The sequence below is a fragment of the Dasypus novemcinctus genome, chromosome 2 (assembly GCF_030445035.2).
Source record: "Dasypus novemcinctus isolate mDasNov1 chromosome 2, mDasNov1.1.hap2, whole genome shotgun sequence".
Taxonomy (NCBI): domain Eukaryota; kingdom Metazoa; phylum Chordata; class Mammalia; order Cingulata; family Dasypodidae; genus Dasypus; species Dasypus novemcinctus.
Window position 1 is genome coordinate 158,200,612 of NC_080674.1, and position 24,909 is coordinate 158,225,520.

A 24,909-nucleotide genomic window follows, 5' to 3' on the forward strand; every position below is an offset into this window, starting at 1 on the left:
CAAGCCCCAGTATCTCCTAAAAAAAAAAAAACATACTCATGGAGTCAGAAAGTACAGTACAAAGTTACCAAGGGTGGGGGTAAGGAGCAATGAGGAATTAATACAAAATGAGTGTAGAGTTTCTGTTTGGGGTAAAGGGAAAGTTCTGGTAATAGTTGGTGGCAAAGGTATTGCAACATTATGAATGGGATTAATTCCACTGAATGGAGTGCTTAGGAGGGGTTATAATGGGAAGATTTATGTTGTAAAAGGAAGGATAAATTAAAGATACTGTAACAATGAAATGTAATACATGATACTGGATGAGATCTAAGAGTGAGATGAAAAGACTATAAAGGATATTATTAGGACATAAGAAAAAACTGGGATATGAAATGTAAGATATATATTAGTGTTAAATTTCTTGAAATTGATATCTGCACTTCAGGTGATTACATAAGTGAATATCCTTTTTCATAGGAAATCTATATGGAATTATTACGTGTTCAAGGAATATGGTAATGCAGCCTATTCTCAAATGTTATAAATAGATAGATTAGATAGATAGATAGATAGATAGATAGATAGATAGATAGATAGATAGATAGATAGAACAATGGTGACAAAATGTTAGTCTTAGTGGATCTGGGTATATTGGGCAGGGGAAAGAGGTATGTCAGTGTTCTCTGTATGGAGTGTGTATAATTTTTTCAACTGTACTATAAGTTTGAAATTATTTCAAAATAAAAAGTAAAAAAAAACCCAAACGCCTGGATCTAATAATGGAGGATAAAAGGACATTAATGGGACACATGAAAAAATTGAAATATATACTGACAACTGTATATCACGGCTAAAGTTCTTGACCTTCATAACTGCTCTTATTGTGCTTTCATAATTGAATACCCTTGTTCTTAGGAAATGTATGTGGAAGTACTACGCATTCAAAGAGTTTGATGTATACAACCTACTCTCAAATGTTCAGAAAATATTATAGATAGATAAATAGACAGACAGACAGACATATGGGTAGAAACAGAAAATGTTTCAGAATGTTAATTTTGGTGGATCTCTATAAGGGTAGGTGTACTGGAGTTCTCTGTATGGGTTTTATTTTTTTTATTTAGCAAATCAATTTTATTGATACTTATTAATAAAGCATACAATTCATACAAAGTGTACAATCAATGGTATTTGGTATAATCATAGTTGTGCATTCACCACTGCAATCATTATTAGAGCATTTTCATAATTTCAGTAATAATAATAATAAAAAAACTTACAAACAAGAAGATTCTTGACCTCTCAATCTCTCTGTTTCCCCTGCTGTACAGAGCTACTATTTCTGACTACTCTTGCACAATTATTTATTTAGCAGTTTTGCTAAGATATATTCACATACCATACGATCTATCTAAAGTGTACAGTCAATGGCTTTTAGTATAATCAGTGTTGACATTCATTATCACAAAGAATTCTGGAACTATTTCATTACTCCAAAAACAAAAACTCCACACCCCTTAGCATGCCTTCCTTAGGTTTTGTATTATTTTTGCAACTGTCCTGCAAGTATGAAATTATTTCAGATAAAAATCTTAAAGAAAGTGAAAGCTAGGTAACACCTCTCCCTGCCCCAAACCCTTCAAAGTTTCCTCTTATCTCTTGAAGTAAAGGCTGTTTTCTGGTCCCAGGCTACTTCTCTGAACCCTGCCTTACTTCCCTCCTTATTCATTTCCCCCACACCTCCATAAGCTTCTAGGCCATTCCCTGAACTCACGAAGCATACTCCCACCTCAAAGACTTACATTTATTGTAATTTTGGCCTGAAACTCTCTTATCTAAGTACATGCATGACTTGCTCTCTCCCTTTCTGCAGGACTCATGCAAGCATGATCTAATCAAAGAAGGTAAACTTACATCTAAAATAACAACATCTTCCCATCATTCTCTTTATATTCTATTTTAGATATACTGGGATAAATAACCATACTAAAATTAATTTCACCTATTACCTTTTTTACCTTCTTAAAGTGGCTTCTAGAAAATTTAAAATGACATATGTAGCTTTCATTAGTGGCTCTGATTTTATTTCTCTCTAGAGCTGATCTAGAATCCATGAATAGGCAACTAAAACATAAAGTGAAAAATGGTACAAGTGGAGTAAAGAATTCCCAGCCTTGAAAACTCCAGGAGGGCTTCCTGAGGGAAATGACATAGCTCATTTTGAGTCAAAAATATTTCCTCAAACACTATACAGCTGAAGCCTTCTGTTTTCCATCTAGTCGGAAACTAGAGGAAAGATCTGAAAGATTTCTTTAGTCATTTAAAGTTTCTTTTGCTTAAAGAAAATCATTTTATGAACATTTAGCTCTGATTTTTAGGAAGTTTCTTTCAATCATAACCCTGCACTTAGTTGGTGTGGTTAATAGTAAGCAGGTACCCTATTTTCTGGTCAAGTGAAGTAAGTAGGGATACTTCTAAATCACTCTCATAAGTAAACAAAAATTTCTTAGGCCATTCCCTTGGAAATTCTATGCCAGAAGTTCCCAATCCACAAAAGCTTCTGCTTCCAAAGAGCTTTCCATTAGGGAATACACTTAGTAGGGAACTTAAGAGCACAGACTCTGGAGTCCAGCAAGCCTGGGTTCAGAGATAGGCTTCCTACCAGGGTGACTTTTAGCTAATGATGCAACCTCTCTGATCATCGGTTTCCTGATTTATAAAAAGAGAAAAATAGTAGTATACAATAGGCTTGTGGTGAGGAGTAAACAAGGTATAAGGTAGTAATGGTTAAAATGGTATTCGGTTCATAGCAAGTGCTCAATTGTTCCTGTCCATTTATAATTCCATTTGGACTGCAATTCACCCAAGAATGATAGAACTTAGAGTTTGAAAAAAGAGGGATAGGATTCAAAATATACTCATGCAATCTCTATTTTACAGACCCCCTTTCTATTTCTCCACTCTCCTGCTCCCAGCACTTCTTTCAGAAGCCTGAGAAATGCTTGTTCTGTCATACCTTGGTTTGGAAGACCTTTTCTGGGAAAAAGGAATAAGGTGGGGACCAGGGACTAGGAATGGGTGGAGAGGGGGAGCAGCAGCCCCAACTCTAGCTGGTACTGTTGGCCCAGATCTTGTTCTCTAGCTCCCCCTCTATTCCCCTTCCGACATGATTGGGGTCTATTTTAAAGTGACTACCTGACAACTTCTGAAAGAATATATTCCTGCTAAGGAGTCCACACCTCTTGAGCTTCATTACAAGTTTGGTATTACAACATGGACAATAATTGGCAAATGCCTGTCATATATATATACCCTTATCCTACAGCTCTGTCAGACACCTTTCTCCACTGAGGACCAGGGGATCTCTACGACATAGTTCCCAGGAAGTGAGTCAGTGACACCGTGAGCTCAGGACCTAATTCTCCTGACTGTTGGCCCAAGGGTCTCTTCATTCCCTGGCAGCTTTGACCCATATGACATGTTTTGTCTGGGTGGGATGAGGGCATCTTGGAGCATATCACATACCCCAGGCTTGGAGACTGGCTGCCAAGTTTAAATTCCTGTTCTGTTATTTCCAGCTGTGTGACAGTGACATTGGGTAAATTATTTAACATTTTTGAGCCTGGGATTTCTCATCTGTGAAATGGGGAGATAATTATAGTTTTTCCCAAAGGACAACACGAGGATAAAGTATTTAGTGTATTTTCTAGTATACAGCAAGTATCCAAAAATGTTACCTTCCTTTTTAATTGTTATCACCCAGACCATTATCAACATTTTTCTTAAGGCATCTACCCAACCTGATGTTGTCTGTTCATTTAGAATCACAAACAAACAAAGCTGATCTTACAGTAAACCAGTGGGGTCAGCATGGGTACTCACCAAATCAATTATGCCAATGTTATTCCAGCCTTGCATTATAGGGAGGAAAGAGATAAACATGGGGATGACCCAACAGCCTCCCAGCATTAGTGCGATGCGTAGAGGGGTCATCTTGTTCCTGTAGACCAAAGGCTGGCAGCAGATGGCATAATACCTAGAGAGAGAATAAAGTGGTGGTTGCCATGGGCAAGGAGGAATGGGAGGGAGAATAACAGATGAGAGAAGAGAGGAGAAAGAGAAGGGGAAAGGAGGAGAGGGAAGAGGAAATATTGGGGCAGAGGAGAAATGGAAGGGAAGTAGAGAATAAAAATAAGGGAAGAAAATAGAGAATAATGGGAAAAAGAGGGAGAGCAGACAGGAGGGGAAGGGAAGGAGAAGTGAGAAAAGAATAGAGCAAAGAAAAAAGTGATTATACACTAAAATATGTAGTATTGGCTAATGAGCTTGTGCTCAGATAAATATATGCTTTAGGTCATATCTGAGAATCACTGCTTGGATTCTGTCCCACATCCTTCCTCTTTTTCCAGTTATCTGGTGGAGTTCGATACACACCTGAGGGTCTGCTCCAGCTCAGGCAGTTCCAACACTACTCTAATGCCTGAGCATTTTAGAAGCCCTTGTGGCCCTCTTTGAAAACTCGGATTCCAATGTGAGCCTCAGGCATGGCCCGGCACCACAGCTCTGACAATTTCATCTCAGACTTGTCCCCTTCCTTGTGACCACCTGCTTATGCTAACGTGGTATTCTTAAGACAGTGTTTCTTAAATTATGGCCTAAGGATACCCCAACCTGCCCATTCCCTCCCCACATCAGACTCACCTGAGGATACCTATTTAAAATGCAGATTCCAAGGCTCTATGCCTCCTAAATCAGAACCTGTTGGGAAGGGATCTTGAGTTTGCATTTTGACAAATGGCAGTCATTACTGCTATTTTCTATGTCCAGGTTCCTTTCTTCTGTTTATATAAATTTCCTGGTCTTCTTGTGGTTGGGTAGGGCCAAGTAATTGGTCCTGGCCAATGAGTTGTAAACAGAATTGACACATGTTATGCTGGGCTAAGCCACTTAATTGCCCCTCGCCACCCTCCAGAAGATGAAGTGGGTTGACCCATGATGAACATGAATCACTGAGGTTTCTGTTTGTTACTGCAGCATAATCTAGCCCATTCTGCTTGATGGACACATCAAGCCACTCTGTGGACTCATATACCCACTACCTTTATCTCTTCTTTGTTTCCTGGTTTGTTTGCTCTTATCATTTCCCATCCTCAAGACATTTGCATTGGGATTGGGTTTATAAACCCTTGGGTGAAAGATCTCTCTGATGCCAAGAATGTAAAACTTCAAATATTTCCAGCTCCAATATTTCTTACCTGCTGGTGGGAACTACCCTCATTCTTCTGGGTCTAATATTCCTCATGGGACTCACTGCTCACCTTTATTTTGAGTCATGTTCTACCTAAGACACTGGTTTTTGTTCGACCTTCATCTGCCAGGTCTCTTCCCTGAAACCTGCCCAGCAGAGAGGAACAGTCTCTAATTCCCAAACTGCCCCAGCATATTGTTACAGCTTTAGAGGTTACCCCTTCTATGTCATGGAATTTGAGAACAGCCAAACTTCCACAGTAACTCTGTCAGATATTTGTCTTTGAAAGAATAAAAAATAAGTGTGAAAATATAGGCTAGAGGCTAAATCCAGTCTTTAAGATTTTACACCACTTAATGAGCTATCACCACCTACCCCTCATTTTATACTGTTCACTTCAGTTTTTCCCACCTCTTCTTTCCTTTTCTTAATTCAGAGTATAACTAATAGAACAATGGCTGTATTCTTTGAAGAGGTGGTGGTAGGATGATTTGCGAGGGAGGGTGGAGCCCACTATTAGAGCATAAGAAGTGGGTGCCCCAGAAGCTGGGAAGGGAGAATTATATCATTCCATCGAGGAACAACTGACCACACTGTACCAGAAAGCTTCCTGGGACAGGGCAGCCCAGTAGGAGGTCCTTATCTGGAAGGGCAGGCAAGGGAAAAAAGACCGAAAAATGAGGAGAGGTATTTAACTGGGGACTCTTCTTCTCTAGCTACGAAACTGACATGGTTCCAATTGGCCAAGATGATGGCATGTGACACTCCAGGTTGCCTCCCTCCTACAGAATCTTTGAAAAACTAGCAAAAGCTGACAGAACCATCTTCCTTTAAAATCTGGAAAACAGTTACAGGGTTGCAGCAACTGGGCAAGGGCTGAATCAAAAAAATGCAGCTTTTAAAATGTTAGGAGATGCTTGGGGCACTCGTGCAGGCCCTGACCCAAAGCCCTTCTAGCATGGAATTGGGCCAGCCTGCATTCCCATTCAGAGTCCCTAGCTCTGTTCCGGAGACAGCAGAGCAACCCCTATGCAAATACAGAGGTGCCTTTCTGTCAGTGCCCGTCTATCAGGTGGCAACCTGAAAAAAATGAGCAGGAAACACCTCTCAGGCTTGCCTTTCCAGACCCTGCCCTGCAGGCAAAAGCAGTTTGCAGATCCAGATCACTAAAGGAGAATAAGAAACAATTCAGTCAAAGCTTCCTGGGGCAAAGTATTACCTGCTTTACATAATATAATACAACACCAGGGAGGAGAAGTCTATTCCACAGGGAGTAGAGAGGACATTCAAATTCCCATGAACAGAGGAATTCCTAAACCCACAAGTAAGCGTAATCCCAGGACAAGACGCAGGCCAAGAAAAGACTGAGAGGACACTTGCACTTCACATTCACCTTGGGCTTATCTTCTAAAATCTGAAGGAGAACACCAGCCGAAGCAGTGACAACTTGCGGAGACTGTGAAAGGTGCTTTTTGAGTGGGTTTGTTTGTTTTTGTTAGTTCCTGGCACTCAAGGAAATATATGTCATATCACTAGCTGAATACAAACTTAACAAACAGAGATCTCAGGGACTAACTCCCAGTGTTAAAACTTTAAAATATTAAAATGTACAATGTGCAAAAAAAAAGGAAAAAAAAGGGGTTACAAGACAAGGAAATAAAAAAAGATAGCCCATTCTAAGGAACAAGATAAAAATCTAGAAACCATCAACAAAGAAGAACAGGCAAAAACTTCAAAAAAATGATCTGAGGTATGCTTAAGGAAATAAAGGAAAACAAAGATAGAACTAAAGAATATCAGAAAAACAATGAAGAAACAATATAAGACTATAAGTGAAGGCACAGAAATTTTAAGAAGGAATCAAACAGAAATACTGGGATTGAAGACCACAATAACTAAAATTTTAAAAATTCCTAGAGGCTTTCAAAACACATTGGAACAGGCAGAAGGAAGAATGAGGAAACTCAATGACAAGACAATTGATATGATTCAGTCTGAGAAGCAGAAGAAATAAGAATCTAAAAAAGTGAAGAGCCTAAGAGACCAGTGGGACACCATCATACATACTGATATATGCATTATTTGAATCCCAGAAAGAGAAGAAAGAGAGAAATGGGCAGAAGGTATATTCAAAGAAATAAAGGCAAAAAACTTTCCCAATTTAATGAAAAACATGAATATGCAAATTCAAGAATTCCAGTGAATCCGAAACAGGATAAATATAAAGAGAACCGTGCCAAGGCACATAGTAGTCAAACACCAAATACCAAGAACAAGAAGAGAGTTCTGAAAGCTGCAAGAGAAAAGCAATGAGTTATGTACATGGTAATTCAGATAAGATAAAACTCCAATTTCTCATTAGAAACTATGGAGGCAAGAAGGCCATGGGAAGAAATATTTAAAGTGATGAAAGAAAACAATTGGCACCAAAGAATTTTATATATGGCAAGACTAACTTTCAAAAATGAGGATGAGATTAAGACATTTCCTGACAAGCAAAAGCTGACAGAGTTCATCACAACTAGGCCTGCCTTACAAGCAGTACTAAAGGGAATTCTTCATACTGAAAGTAAAGGATACTACAATGAATTGAAGTGGCATAATGAAATGAGGACCTTTGGTAAAAGTAACTACTGGATAATTATAAATGCCAGTAATATTATACTGTATTTTTTTATATGTAACACACTTTTTATTTCTTGCAGTTTCTAAAATGCAAATACAAAAAAATGATAAATTTATGGTTTTAAGCATACAATGTAAAAGATATAAGTTATATCAAATATAACAAAAAGGCTAGGAGACAGAGGGTTATAGGAAGAGTATATATATATATATATATCTTATTGAAGTTAAGTTGGTATCAAATTAACCATGAGTTTTATAGATATAAGATGTTCAATTTAAGCGCCATGGTAACCACAAAAATAACTGAAAGATATATATAGAAGGAAATGAGAATGGACTCAAAATTCTCCACTACAAAATATCAGATAAATGTGGCATTAATTTTATCAGATAAAAGTAGGCATTAATGGAAGAACTGAGACACAAAAAGGTAGAAGACCAAAGACCAAATAGCAGAATGGCAGAAATAAGTCCAGCTTGTTAGTAGTTACTTTTAATGTAAGTGGGTTAAATTCCCCAGTCAATAGGTAGAAATTGCAGATTAAATAAAAAAGCATGACCCAAATATATGTTGTTTAAAACAGAGTCATGTTAAATTCAAGTACAAAAGTCAGTTGAAAGTGAAAGGCTGGAGGAAAAAATGTCATGCAAATAGTAACCAAAAGAGAGCTGCAATAGCATACTAATATCAGATACAATAGACAAATTGAAAAACTGTTACAAGGGACAAAGAAGGCCACTAATACTGACAAAGGAGTCAATTCAACAAGAAGATATAACAATAGTTAATATACATACACAAAATAACACTGCTACAAAACATGAAGCGAATATTGACAAATTTAAAAGGAGAAACAGTTTTGGCATTAATAGGAAACTTCATATACCACTTTTGCTTTCAAACATAGATAAGAAATCTAGACAGAAGATCAATAAAGAAATAGAATACTTGAACAATACTATAAACCAACTAGACCTAATAGATATATATAAACTACTTCATCCAATGCAGCAGAATACACATTCTTCTCTATGCTTGTGAATCATTCTCTAGGATACATCATATTTTAGGTCACAAAACAAGTTTCAATAAATAAAAAAATACATAGAAATTATACAATGTATCTTCTTCAACCACCATGGATTGACTAAAAATCAGAAACAGAGGGAAAATTGGAAAATTCACAAATACGTGTAAATTAAACAATGCACTCTCAAACATTCAATGGGTAGAAGAAGAAATCCCAGGGGAATTAAGAAATACCATGAGGCAAATGAAAATGATAATATAATACTCTAGTACTTAAGAGAGTCAGCAAGGGAAGGTGATGGTTTTAAGCTGTATGGACCCCAGAAAATCACATTCCTCAAGCAAACCCATTCCTGTGGGGGTATACCTACTGAAAGTAGGACTTTTTGAGTATGTTACTTAAATTAAGGTGTGACACAGCATGGGTCTTAATCCTCTTGCTAGAATCCTTTATTAATGGGATGAGAGAGACTGAAAGCCTTGGAAGCCAGAAACGAAAGCAATGAAACCCAGAAGAGAAGGGAGAGACCAGCAAATGCCACTATGTGCCTTGCCATGTGACAGAGGAGTCCAAGATCACTGACAGAAGCTGAAAGCAAAGAAATTCAGAAGAGAAGGGAAAGACCAGCAGATGCTACCATGTGCCTTGCCCATGTGACAGAGAAGTTCAGGGTCACTGGCAACCAGCCTTCAGGGATAAAGCGTCCCCTAATGATGTCTTGATTTGGAAATTTTCATGGCCTCCAAACTGTAAGCTTGTAAACTAATAAATCCCCATTGTAAAAGCCAACCTAGTTTTGGCATGTTGCTTTTGGCAGATCTAACCCAAGCAAACTGATTCAAACACCAGGACTTTGGCCTCACCACTACCACTTCACTCTATTGCCTTTCCCAAATCCCCAAAGGATTTATTTTAATTCTTTAAAATTCACTTTAGAAACAATGAAAATATAAAAATACTTAATTTCAAAATTCAAAGACCTGAGGATCATGAAATCCCCAAATCCGTTCTAAAATACCCAGTTCTTTAGTTCAGTGGTTCTCAACCAGGGGTGATATTTGGTAATGTCTGGAAGCATTTTTGGTTGTAATAAATGGGGGGAGAGGGGGGTTGCAACTTGCATCTAGTGTTATATGCCCTACAATGCACATGTCAACCTCCCACAACAGAGTTACCAGTCTAAAATGTCAATAATGCTGCAGGAGAAAATGCTATTTTAGATTAAGTACTTGCCGCCATTAGCAGGGGCTTCACATCCACTATAGGTAAAATAGTGTGCTATTACCTCTTCAGAGTGGAGTACCACAAGGACAGCACAATACTCTGGTGCATCCAACACAGCACAGAGAAGACTCCCACCCTGTCCACCGTAACTTAACACAGCCCAGAGGATTCAAGACATCTGTATCTTCCAAAGAGCTTATGACTAGAACTAGAGGTGATAAAAGTCTACCCCAAACTGGTTTTTAGAAGTTCCTTTTTCACAGTTGTATCCCCAATACTAAATCCATTTTATAGTGGATGCTCACAAAATGGATTGAATAAATAATGATGCTTTAAATATTATCAATTAAAACAAATTCCATTAAAAAGTGCTACTACTCTTTGGGGATGTGAAAGGTCATATCAAGTAGAGGAAGGGGGAAGGCTTTCTGCAGTGTCTTTAAGTTGGATTTTAGAGACAAAGGGTGGTGGAAGAGAAAGTATGAACTAGGTGCTACAATTCATCTGCAAGGTCTGTTCTCCAGCCTTCTATTGAACAATTTCCATTCTTTTTTAAACAGAAAACTTTTTCAAAGTGGTTAAATAAATGTTCAAATGAAAACTGAGGTTCCAGATGGCCAGGATTAACTAAGATGTGGCAAGGGCATTTGCAAAATAATTTCTTATGCAAAACATTTCAAAGTATTGCTCATAAAACTCCATTAAAATCCCCTTTGGTCGACCAGCCACCAGCTTTCCCAACTGCAACCATGTGTAAATGTATAATCAAATTGCTTTTAAATGTCTCTGGGGACACAATATACTTTGACAACTCTTAGAAGAGAGCCCTGTATTTTAAGCTCCAGGCTAATCTCTTCCCCTGCTTCTCCTGCAATTAAGAAAATTCTACCCCCTCACTTTCTGCCTTCCCAAGCAAGAGGAAGGCAGAGGAAGCAACGAGAACAACTGAGAACCCTAGAGTTTCAGAACTGAAGGAGATCTTAGCAGTCAACTTTATGTATTCACATCTGAATACGAACTTGCCCTGACTTATCCTCTTACTAGCTCTGTGGTCCTGGGTCAGTTTCTTAACCTTTCTAAGATCCAGTTTTTTCATTGGTAAAGTGGGGATAATTATAACCAGCTCACAGTTTGCTGTGAGAATTGATGAAATAATATGGTTAATGTTAGAGGTTCCCCCTTACGAGGTTTGCAAGGATTTACAGGTCATAAGGTGATGAATCAATACCCCTGTGGCTCCAGCCTTAACCCACCAAGCCATGGCCTACAGGCTAGAAGGCAGCCCATCCCCTCCCAAGAATAAACAAAGTGGAGCAGATAAGGGCCTTTACCCCTGCCAGCGCCGGCACCACCAACCCCTCCCTCATTCCAAGACCTCCTAGCCCAATTCACCCTGGCCTTTTGGCCCTGTTTGTACTCTGTTTCAAGGCTTATTGATGTACTGTATAAATCATACCCACCACCCTCCCAGGCGGCTGAAGTCTAATCTTCAGACCCCCTCCATTGGGAGAGTTTCCCAATAAACGTCTCGCCTGCGATCATCAGCCTCCATGTCCCAGTGATCGTCTTTTCTCTGAGTTAAAAATTTAGAAGTTCCTGACAAAGAAAGCTTAATAAATAGCAGTTATTCTTTTTACTGTCATACCCTTTGATTAAAAAGATATTAATCTTTGTTTTGTATACATTATTATAAACTGGTTTAAATATATTTTTGAATCAGGGACTTTAAATTATGTAATACATAAAACAGAAGTTAACTTGTTTCAACATTTTCCCAGTCATTGATTCTAAGAAATAAAAGGTCAATAAGTTGGTTCCTAAAGGTGAATGGAAACACTGAGGCCCCATTGGCTGTTGGTATCAGAGTGAATTGTGTGTAGGATTCTCTCAGAGACTCAATCCAGGCCCAATTCCCTCCCTCAGATGGCTAAAGGGAGCACCCTGGACGATCTCTGAGACCAAATCCTTAGTTAAGATCTACTAAAAAAAGGAAATGTCAACCACAGCAGAGATGAAATAGAAGCTGGCTTCCAAGACTTGAGTATGTGGATGGAATCAGGAAATGAGAAACCTCTTCACTACAGACTTTTCTTTAGTGATTCATTAAGCACAAGTGTGGTAGGTTGAATTATCTACCCCAAGGGAAAACAAAACAAAACAAAACAAAAACTCTGTTCTTAATCATAATCCATTCCTGTGGGTGCGACCCCATTTTAAATAGGATTTTTTAAGATGTTATTTTCACTTTAGTTGTGGCCCAAGTGAATGAGGTTGGGCTTTAAACCTGTTACCAGAGGCTTTATGAAGAGAAAGCCACATGGAGGAGAAGAAGCTGGAAGTCATAGACTCTGGAAGGGAAAGGAGTGGATGTTGACAAATGCATTGTCAAGAAAAGCTGAGGAGCCAAGCATCCCTGGCAGCCAGCACCAGAATGTTATAGACCTTTGGGAGAAAGCATCTCCTTGCTGACAGCTGGACTTTAGACTTCCTGGCCTCAAAGCCATGAGCCAATAGATCCCCTTGTTTAGGTTGACCCATCCTATAGTATTTGTCTTAATGGATGGGAAACTAAGCAACAAGCTAATGATATTTAAAACTCATGTCTAAGGGAATAAAAAGCTCCACTGAGTCAGTAAACAGTTGAGTAAGAAATGACAATTTGCCTTTAGCAAGAAAATCAGCAAGTTCTAGGCATAGCTCTTTCACAGATTTTCCTTCTGTCCTTAGACAAATCACTTGAGGTCTTTGCATCTCTATTTTCTGCTGTGTAAAATGGTAGCGAGGGGAAGTGATTACATCTGAGTTTTTGTAGAGTTTGTGGCTGTGGTAAATCCAACATGGCACAGATTCTTTGACACTCCTCAAATTAAGAGGTACAGTGTCTGCCCCGTTCCTTGAACCTCTTCTGCTCTGTGGCTGCTTTGACCAGCAGACCAACTGGCCTAACTTTTAAGAGGTGAGGGCCATATGGACAGGGAAGCCCAGACTTCAGTTATCCCCACCAAGGCGCCAGGCATGGGCATGAACTGCCTTGGACCCTCCAGACCACATCTCCAGCTGTTATTCTATCAAGGGACTTCAGCCAAGCACAAATTCTTGATGCACAAGAATTGTGAGAAGTAATAATAAATTGTTGTTTAAGTCATTAAGTTTTGGGGCAGATGTTATGTGGCAATGGATATACAGAACAGGAGTTAACAGGTCTGTGGTGATTGCGGGGGCTCACTGACTGGACAGCAGCCACCCTTCAGGAGGTGATCCAGCCGAGTTTTGTGGCAGATCTCTGGATGAAGAGATTTCTTGTTACATTTAATTCCTCTGATCCCCCTCTGAGGAGACAGAGAAGAGAGGAAAACAGCAGGAGCTTCAAGCAAGAACTAAAGGTCTCTTCTCTGTGGTTCTCTAGGGCTTTGGCAAGCTGCCAGTCATCTGGAGCATCAAGGAGGAAGACCTCAGCAGAGATACTCTCCAGAAGCCACGGGCAGGAAGGGAGCCTGAGAATATAGCCAAGAACAGAGGTAGGACCTTGGGTTCCAGGAAGGAACAACTAGAAGGAAAGGGGAGAGAAGATTCCTTTTTGCTAGGGGGCTGGAAGACATCAGATGAGGCTTTTGAAGGCATCCATAACCCCACGTGCACTGTGCAGCTTTAACATTGACTATGTTACTATCTGTTTAATAGTCTTCTACATTTAAAAAGGAAACATGCAAGAGGGGACTATCAGCCATCTAGGAAGAGGGTTTTCTGTTGGTTTGTTGATTTATTTTTTAACTATTACAGACTAAGGGAAAAAGGACAATCTGCCAAAAATGTCATCTGTCAACATATTAGAAGGGGCTTACTGGAGACAAAAGTTTCCAAAGTACACTTTATACCATGTACAAATTGATCAGTCTGCCAGCAGACACTGGCTGACAGTCTCACTCTTCCTTCCAGACTCAACTCAAGTGTCATATCCCCTGGAAAGTCTCCTTGGCTCTGAAAAGCAGTGATAAGTTCTGTGACTCTGTCCTGTTTACTTAAAATGCCTTGTATGTATCTGTGACACAGCATTTCTCTAACGGTGTTGTAACTGATCACGTCTCTCCTACCAAAGCTGCTATTTTTGAGAGCACACTCTATAAATGAAAGTGTATTCTATATTATATAAAATTCTTACATTATCTCTGCAAGGTAGCTCTCAACATTGTTATTTTAAATATGAGGAAACTGAGGCTTAGAGAGTTTAATCCACTTGCCCAAGATCACACAGTCAAGATATGGTAGAACTGGGACTTAAATCCACATCTTTCAAAGTTCTTACCCTGGTAACACTTGTAAATAAGGTAAGATGAGACAAAAGCAGCCATTTCTAGGAAGATAAAGCTGAATAAGAGGTGCCCTACAGTTTTGGAAACTGAGGACATACATACAAAAGACATATGTAAAGATGAACCTGGCAGGAATAATAATTACTAGTCTACTGCAATAATCCAAAAATGAGATGGTAAAGAGGAAAAAGAGGGATTTTAAATATTTCAGTGAAAATATAGATAGGATATGGCAATCAGCCTGTTATGGGAGATAAGTAAAAGATGACTTCAGAGAATTGTATTTAAAGGATTAAAGGAATACATGCACCTTTCATGCACAAAGTAGAAGTGGCTATTAGTTTGGGATGAAAATTTCCACTTTGGGCACACTAGGTATGAGATAATAGAATAATGCTTAAGGACCAATGCTGAGCAGGAAAGCAGAGATAGGACCTTGAAGCTCAAGGTAGGATGAGATTTTAGGAGATGAACAGAGTCATCTCCAAAGAAGTCACAAGGATGGACAAGGTCTCCAAAGGCAGGAAAGAGATACTCAGGCTGGAAGGCTGAGGAGCTAACATTAAACACTCACCTATGAGGCAGGAAGAAAAAGACAACTATCAGTGTCTGGGAAGGCACCCATTCTAGCCACTAGGAATTATAAAATGAAAATGAAAATAATCATGGAATAATACTTGTGGCTAACATTTATTTGAGGCTTACTAGGTGCCATGCACTGGTCTATGTACTTTACATGCATTCATTTATTTATTCCTCACAACCTCTAAGGGAAAGGCATTAATATTAACACTAGTTTACAGATGAGAAGATAAAACCCAGAAAATTCCCCTAGATCACACAATCGGTAACTGGTCAATCTGGATTGAATCCAAGTATTCTAAGACCATAAACCACATTCTTTTTTTTTTTTTTGGGCATTGATTTTGCCCCATTTTATCTATTGCATATGAAACAAAGATAAATGATCATTAACGTGAATTAATAAAATAAACATTATTTCATTTGGAGTCATAGAGAAATTCTTTGAAGGGCTACAGTTGTAAATTATTTTATCACCCAGTACATGATAAAGGTTTTTTGGTTTTTTTTTTCTCTCTCTATTTTTTTTAAGAGGTTCCCACATACCCCCCACCCCCCTCACCCCACTCCTGCCAAATCAACAACCTCTTTCACATCATGGGACATTTGTTGCATTTGGTGAATACATTTTGGAGCACTGCTGTACCACATGGATAATGGTTTACACTGTAGTTTACACTCTCCCCCAGTCCACCCAGTGGGTCATGGCAGGACATACAGTGTCCAGCATCTGTCCCTGCAGTACCACCCAGGACAACTCCAAGTCCTGAAAATGCCCCACATCATATCTCTTCTTCCCTCTCCCTACCCTCAGCAGCTACCATGGCCACTTTCTCCACATCAATGCTAAAATTTCTAATCACAGTAGTTCCATAGTAGAATATCAGTAAGTATACTCTAATCCATACTCTATTCCTCCATCCCATTCTTAACCACTTGCTATACTGAGAGTTCTAAGAGGACAGAGAAACTAACCTAAGTCATATCAAATAACCACAAGTCACATCTCAGAGCATCAAATAGTCAAGCATGCATAGAGTGTAATATATGCCTGTGACAGAAACACAAGAATGGATGAATAAAGGCCTTTTCTCAGAGAACTTTTGGTTTTGGGTGGAACAGACAAATAAACCAATTATTAAGATGAGTGATAACTGTTACAATTATTTTCAAAGTTTTTTGGGAACACAGAGGAAGAAGCAACTCATCTTTGGGAATGGAGCCCAGCCAGTCTTTGTGGAAAACATGGCATATCTTAGCTGTGTTGAAGAAAGGTGGCTGTTTACCAGGAAAAGAAAAGGAAATTGAGGCACAGGTAGCAATATGGAGTTATGAGGAAGCACATCCTCTGCAGGGAAGGAATGATTATAGGTTACTTACAGGGTGGACGTTGAAGTAGGAAAAAAGAGCCTGAGGATACGTTGGGAAAAACACTGAATACCAACCTAGGAATTTAGTCTATAGTTGATAAGATGTCACTGAAAAAGCCTCTGTAGTTTTGCACATTTTGTTTGCTGGAACCCTTCCTCCCCATGCCTCACCCCCTCCTCCTTCCCCTTTCCCTACCAACATCCACATCATCTGCAGATCTGAGCTTAAACATTACTTTTCCCACTTTGGAGACCATGCCTTCCAACATCTCCTTTGACTTCTACTTATTCTATTTCAGTGGCCACCAACTTTACATAACTGCCTATTTAGTATCTGTAGTCTCCACCAGACTAAAAGCTCTGGGAGTCAGGAACGCTTATAATTGTTCACCATAATATTTCCAGTGCCCAGAACAGTTCCTGGCAATTAGTAACTGCACAATAAATATTTGATGAAAAGAATAGAAAAATAACAGCCCATATCCTCTGGTATGAAATCCAATTCAACAAATATTATTAATACTATTATGTACAAAGCTTGAACCTGCATTCAAAGATATAAGAAGGGAAAAGTTATAGAACACTTTCCTTGCAGAAATTCATCTCAATCCTAGATGGAAAACAAATGTAATTGTATTGTACAAGTTCACAATAGCAGACACTTCATTTACTTATTACAAAATTAAGTTATACTTCAGGGAGATAATTAAGAAATGCAGTCACACTTATCTCCAGCACAGGATGAAATATGCGACTTTTGATTCAGAATTGTATGTTTTACAAATAAATCTGTTTTTTAAAAATCTGTGACTGAGAAACCATTATAGGTATCTGCACGTACTACACATAAAGTTACCACCTGCCAAAAGGAAGGATGACAATTCGGTTGGACATATCAAAGAGGAAATCTTGCAGTGCTATAGAGAATGGTATCTTCAATAAAGAGAAACTGATTTTTAAATGAGAACTACATGTGATTCAAAATATAGGACAAAGAAAAGAATGTTCAGAGAAATGAAATATGAATAGCTAGTAGTCTGAAATATAAGACATATGAGGCCTGTAGAAGGACCTGGGATGTTTGACTTAAAATAGAGATGGCTTGGTGATGCCACAGCTGTCTTACTGTGGGGGCTCCATCAAAAGACCTCTGGGCCCTTTGGTCAGCCTAAAAGTTGACGTCTGTTGTCCTTGGCTGCCCATTACCCTTCTTCCTAGTGGGAACTGCCAATCTCCCATGCCTTGTGTTTCTGGTAAGGCTGCTGGTCATCGTGTGTCAGCTCTGTCCAGCAACCATGACACATCATCCCCACACCACAGTGATGGGTCAAGGGTGAGTATTTGATGCAAGAGAAGTCAACCCACGTTCTTTCATGAGAAATAACATTTAGATTTCTCATCTTATAGACTAATGAGGACAGATTAAGATTCATATTGCCTGTGACTTCTTTTCTTTCCTGGTAGAAGAAATCAGCCAGAGAATGAATCCAACAGGACGTCGGAGCAGAGAGGCAAAGGGAAGGAAAGATGACACAGGGTAGAAGAGGGACAGATACAAAGAGAGGGAGAGACATAGAGAGAGGGAAGAGCAGAGACAGAGAGACACTGACAGAGAGAAAGAGAAGGAAAGACAGAGGCAAAGCAGGGAGGGGAAACCGAGAAAAAGAGAGAGACTAGATGACAGTGTTCAAACCCTTACATAGAGCATGTCTGAAGCCAGAATTTCCAGATAATTGAACCAGTCAATTTATTTTCTGTCACAGGGTACTGAAAGAAACCTCACTAATATACTATCTAATAAGCAAGCTGATAAAACTGCTATACTCAGGCAATTCAGGAGGATATATTCAGGGAAAGCCCTCTTCAATGGCTTATTTAAAACACAAATTCATTTGGGCAAACTAATAATATATTCACACAAGTATGCTTATTGTATATAAAATGACTAGAAAGATATTTACAGGGATTTACTATTGACTGTGGTTACCTCTAGGTATGAAGCTACAGAATTGAGAGGGAGGATTAAGGACATGTTTATGCTATGCTTATGAACTGATAGAATTTTTTTTTACAATAGTATTATTGCTATAATTTACAAAATTGTGATGATTAAAAAATAGATTGTTGCAACAGATTAAACAGAAGGTTGTAAACTAGCACGGGGCTTTGGATATGGAGACAGAAGATGAAAGTGGATGTCTAAGGAAGAAAGAATCCGCAGACACGAGACGGCAAAGAATCAAAGGCATTTTGTGAAAAAGCAGAGAAAACACACTGGTCAGAGAGATTTGCAGGCTCCTTTCTGCCTTCTTCCGACCTCAGAGGTAAGTCTTACCACTGAATTCAGGATTTTCTCAGCAAGCAGAGGAATGTGCTGTCCCAGGGGCACTTTCAGTTAAAATTTTTATGGATTCACTTGCATTTGAGAAGTGCTAAATTCTAGCTGAGGCAAAAATGAAGTTTAAAACTCTTATTTCTTTAAATTAAAATGCCAAAGATATGCATTTAAAAATGCTAAAAAAAAAAAAATTAGGAGTGGGGGTGAAATCACCTAAGGGTTCTCTTGTTCTGAAAAGTTTTGAGTAATTAGTAAAAGTGAAGGGCCCTTCCCCACCTCCAGGTGGCCCTAGCTGCCCTATCCCCTCATTCCCTCATGATATGGTTTTTACTTCTGTGAATTTAATTTAAAAATTCACCAGTTGTTTTTTTCCAAAGGAAAAGTGAAGACCCCAAACTAATCTGACTATCTAATTCACTACCACTCCTGTGAGAGCACTATTAATGGTATGGTTCAAATTTATTTATAGCCCACCCCATTGCTGATGTAAGCCAAACACATTTATTTACATATTTATTTTATCAAAGCGGAGTTATATTCGTCATTAAACTCTGAAACTTGTTTTCTTTTCATTCATTACACCAGCAATTTTAGTACAATACATATAGCTGTGTCTCATGGTTTTCAATGACTGCATTATATGCCACTTTTCAAATTACTACTCTATTATTGACATCTGATTGATTTTCATTCACCACAGAACTTTACTTTAAATTTTAAAAGATCAACTATACTGTAAAACTTTTAATGCAGTTTTTGACCTCCCATAACCTATACTATATGATGCATGTATTTTAGTTACGCTTTGAAAATTGTTTTTAATGAAGCAATAAGCTTTTATTAACAGCATTCAATTCTCAGTGCACTAGGAAGCACGGTGGATCAGGAATGGTAGTTGGGGAGATATATTTTATAAGATTAAAGGAGAACTTCATTTTGCTTTGATCTGGGGTCTGCCATCGGAGGGGAATTAGGAATCAAAAAGAGCATTCTTGCTTGAGAAGCACTGCCCTTTATCGGTCATCCCAGTAGACTCACTGCAGTTCCAGGGAGGTATGCAGGGCGTCTTGCCAGGGAATCACACAGCCAGCCATGATGTGGCACCTATGAGGACATTCTCTGTATGCTTTGGCCAAGCATAGTCCAACCCAACTCTCAGACAGAAGGGCCACAGCAAAACCAGAAGTTAGCTGATAAATGAAACCACACTCCTGCAGGTTAAGACACTGCCCTGCAATGTTCAGGGGGGATCCTCCAGCCCAGTCATAGTGTCATTCTTGAGACAAGGACTGCTGGGGACAATTGGCAAGTTTCCCATGCTCTCAAAAGTAGAACAAAGCCAAACAAAATAATCTGACTCCATCCATGACTTATGGCACTGGTGATTTTGATTTCCATTACCAGAGAAAGAAATGGAATAATGAGCAGGATAGTTTAACACTGCTCAAAAAGAGAATGTGCTAAACCCACTATTAGTTTAATGTGTTACCAAATACCTAAATAAGAAATCATGTAATTCCCTGTTAATTGTTCATCTCCCCACACTAGAATGTGCGTTCCAGCGGGGCAGGGGCGGTGTCATTGTTCATGGCCTTGAACTTCTCCCACTGTGGGAGACAGAGACACTGCACAAGAAATTACACACCTTATCTCAATCACAGTTGCCCTGAGTTCTACAAAGAATAGTATGTTGGGTCAGAGAGGGCTTCTTTCAGTAAGATGCGAAGAGGAGGGGTCAGAGGAGCTTTCCAGGTAGAGGGAGGAGTCAAGGCCCGAAAAGGCTGAGTATAAGGCATTGGAAAAAGAGAAAGAAGGTCAAGGCAGATAGAGCCCAAAGAGGGAGGCTGGGAAGAGGGCATGAGGTGCAGCTGGGACATGGACAGGAAACAGATGACGCAAAATCCCAGTGCTCTTGCTTCTCAATGCAATTGACAGCCACAGGAGGGTTTTAAGTAAAGGAGCAGCAGGACCATAGTTGTTATTTAAAAAGATGACTATGAGATCTGATGTGTGGAGAGTGAATTGGAGGGAGATAAAATAGGTTTGGGGAGAACAATTAGGAAGCTGTCACAGTGATTTATGCAAAAGATTAGTTTGGACTAGGATGATAGAGACTGAGAGAAATGGATACACTAAGATCTGTTTAGGAAGGAATTCCATAGGATTCTCTCTATAGAATAGAAATCTATAACATAGAGGATAAGGAAAGGCCAGTTTGGAGAATAACTATGCCGTTTCTGGCCGATGCATCTGCCGGAGCATTCAGTGGGAAGGCGTTCATGTTTGGAGAAAAAGATCATGAGCTTTGTGAACAAGAAATTAACACAAGTGCTGTGCCAAGCTGGGTCAATGCTATGCTTTACCTGGATGATCTAATTTCATCCTGACAGCAATTCTATAAAGTAGGATTTTTAGGGATGAAATAACGGAGCCTTAGAAAGGTTAAGGAACTTATTGCCATTCTCAAAGCTAAAAAGTGACAAAATTCTTCTGTTCTAAATCAGACAGTTCTTAATGACCAGCCCATATGCTTCATGACAACTCACTTGTACAAGCAAATTTCATGATTTTAATAGAACATGAGCATAAATCTGAAACTCAGAAGCCAATCCTGACTAGAAATCCTCCAGAACTTTTCTTAGGGCTGCCCAGAGTAAATCCTCCAGACCACAAAGATAATTTTCTGCTTTCTCCCATTCTTCACTCCCTTACCTGGCTCATTTTTTTCCCCTTCATTTGGCCTAAAGTTCAAGGTTACCTCCAACTGCCCTGATCATCCCAGCCTTGTCCTCACCTAGATCTTATAATATGTCCAGTCTCACCACTCAATCTGAGAATGATCACATGCAGGCAACCCTGGACTTATGCTTCTTTACATTTTATTTTCTGTAATGTGAACTTCCATAGAACATACACTGACAGTCTTAAAAAGTCTTTTCATGTACTATTGCAAATGGGCTAATAAACACAAATTTCAAACTATGACACAGGGGCACCAGCTGCCACCCAACAGTTCAGTACTACCAGTATCACTTTCCCTAGGTGGATAGCGTAGTCTCATTATACATGAATTTAATTTAGGCATATTCGACTATATATGTACTCGGCAGAGCAAAAGAGAGAGGAAAGAAGGTCGGGGGAGTATAGTTTCAATAGAGCAGGCCATTAAGCCTGCTACTCCAGTCAATGAGCCCATGCCCCATGAATGAAATAGGAGATGAGCCTGCTATTCCCTCAGTTGGTTTTGGGCTCTACGACCTCTCCCAGTGTGAGCAATTATCATACCACAATCTGTAATTTCAATCAACTACTTTTTCTAATTCTCAACTAAAGAAATAGTGACCTATCCCAAGTGGAGTCTACTGGACTGCTCAAGAGGCAATCAAAGATTTTCCCAGGTAATTCTAACATGTGATTTGCACCCCACACTTAATTTTGGGAATGAACCCCTAAGATAGGACTACATAGATGACAGCAGCAACTCTTGGTGTAATCATCTGACTTTTAAATTGCTTTCTGCTTTCATTATTGAATACAAATGAACAGGATTTGGAATATGAGAAGTGTTGATACAAATGATAAACCCACAGCTCGACCTAGTACAAATGAGAAAAAGATGGAGTTTCATTAGGCCTCCTGAAGTCAAATGTGAAGAAAAATAAAATTATGCAACAGGAATGGAATGCGAGACCTGGCTTCAAAAGACAATTATTGAGGGTCTCACATTCATCTTTAGCTTTCTGCAAAATAATCACCCTCGCCTACCTTACCCACAATCACATGCACATAATGATCCCTACATACCACCTTACGCTATAGATACATTTTTGGGTAAAGGCCATGTTCAAATGTAAGACACCGTCATTCTGCCCACCAGGCAAGTATATTCTTTCTTGCCACTGAATTCCCTCAGAATTTTGTCCATACCATCAGTATGGTTAGAGCTCTGCGGTACACTTAACTGCTGGTACCTGTCTCTGTCTAGATTGGAAGCTTCCTGAAGGTAGTTTCCAGGCCCTATTAGTCTCTATGGCTGCAGTGCCTAATAAAGGGCTGCCTAAAAGGGACCCTCTGCAAAGGCCTGAGAGCGAATGAACACTGAATATTCAAACGTGCCTCTCTGGGATTCATTTCCTTTCATTTTGGAAGAAAGAAAGGCACTACACATGTCAGTATGGTCACTGTCCCCAGCATGGAGCTCTACTATACAGGTCGCTCTGTGCTTACCTATCCAGGGAAATGCAGCACAAGTGAAAAATCGATGCTGTTGTGAGCAGGACGTCTAAAGATGTCCGGACGAGGCAAAACATCTCACCATAAATCCAGATGTCTTGAACCAGCTCAATGGCACCAAAGGGCATTACTAGCACTGAAACCAGCAGATCCGCAAAGGCAAGAGATACAATGAAATAATTCGTTTTTATTTTCCTGTGAGTGAAAAAGTATAAAGGGGGAAGGCAGGTGGAGAGCAGAAAGAAAGAGGAAGAGAGGAAAAAGGAGAAAAGGGAAGCAAAGGAAAGAAGGGAGAAGGGAAAATGAAAGAAAAGTCAAATGTCCAGTGCTTTCTATGAAAGTCAAGTTCCCCTTTAGTTATATTCTGATAAGGCCCTGTGGGGTCCAGCCTCTGCTGACTTCTCTAGACCCACCTTACACTGAAAGCTCTTCCTCTCTCCTCTCCCCTCCGACCACACTGGCCTTACTTAAGTGGCCTGTCTATGTTGAGCTCCTGCCAATGGGCCTTTGCACAGTGCTCACTCTTCCTACAACTGACCTTGTTAAGCAACAAACGGTGGCCAAATTCTGCCACTGTTCCCTCTTACATTTCCTACTACATAGCCACTGACTACCATGCCCTTACATTTGTGATTCTTGTCAGATTTGCACTTTTACACTTATTTGTATCATTTGATCAGTGCATGTCTTGCCTCTTTAAAGAAGGCAGTGGATGAAGTCAGGAGCTACAACTTTCATCCGCATTTTTGGCCTGGTGGTTCTCAATCTTGGCTGTACAGTAGAATCACCTGGTGATCTTCTATAACTACTGACTCTCATGGCTCACCCAGATCAATTAGTTCAGAAACCCCAGGAAATACCATCCCATAGAGTTGCCAGGTAACTACAGATATCCAGTAAGTATGAATTTTAGATAAATGACAAAAAACTTTTTTTAGTATAAATATGTCCCATTGCATAGGTCTTTGTATACCACACATCAGCAATTCATTTTTACTTTTATTTTTTTCTATTAGGGCACTTGTGAATTTCCAAATATGAAAATACTCCTCTCCCCACTCCATACACAGTTTTTCCTATTATCAACATTTTGCATTAGCACAATACATTTTTATAATTAAAAAAATATTATTATAAATATACTACTAACTATACTCCATAGTTTACCTTAAGATTCACTGTTGGCATTGTACAGTCCTATGTACAATATATGGACAACCTAAAATTTCCCCTTTTAGCCACATTCAAATATATAATTTAGCGGTATTGATTCATTCACAATATTGTGTTACCATCACCACCATCCATTACCAAAACTTTTCTATCACCTCAAACAGAAACTCTGTAGCAACTAAGTGTAAATTCCCCATCCCCTATCCCCAACTCAGCCCATGGTAACCTGTATTTTACTTTCTTTTTTTTTTTTTTTTTTTAAAGATTTATTTATTTATTTAATTTCCCCCCCTCCCCTGGTTGTCTGTTCTTGGTGTCTATTTGCTGCGTCTTGTTTCTTTGTCCGCTTCTGTTGTCGTCAGCGGCACGGGAAGTGTGGGCGGCACCATTCCTGGGCAGGCTGCTCTTTCTTTTCATGCTGGGCGGCTTTCCTCACGGGCGCACTCCTTGCGCATGGGGCTCCCCGACGCGGGGACACCCTTGCGTGGCACGGCACTCCTTGCGCGCATCAGCACTGCGTATGGCCAGCTCCACACGGGTCAAGGAGGCCCGGGGTTTGAACCGCGGACCTCCCATATGGTAGATGGACGCCCTAACCACTGGGCCAAAGTCCGTTTCCCTGTATTTTACTTTCTGACAATGAATTTACTTATTTCTAATTATTTCATATTAGTGAGACCGTACTCTGTTTGTCCTTTCGTGTCTGATTTTGTTCACTCAACATGTCTTCAAAGTTCATCCATGTTGTCACATCTATCAGAACTTCATTTTTTTAAATGGCTGAATAATA

At 39.5% G+C, this 24,909-nt stretch overlaps 1 protein-coding gene across 9 annotated transcripts in view; it reads right to left on the reverse strand.

Moving 5' to 3' along the window:
- HTR4 (5-hydroxytryptamine receptor 4) overlaps positions 1-24,909 on the reverse strand; it is a 213,092-nt gene that overhangs the window by 66,023 nt on the left and 122,160 nt on the right. For all 9 annotated transcript variants that reach the window (XM_058280659.2, XM_058280655.2, XM_058280667.2 and 6 more), the window contains 2 exons: positions 22,941-23,141; positions 3,865-4,018 (listed from right to left, as the gene is read on the reverse strand). In XM_058280659.2, the coding sequence (XP_058136642.1) occupies positions 3,865-4,018; positions 22,941-23,141 (355 nt within the window). The remainder of the gene's footprint in view (positions 1-3,864; positions 4,019-22,940; positions 23,142-24,909) is intronic.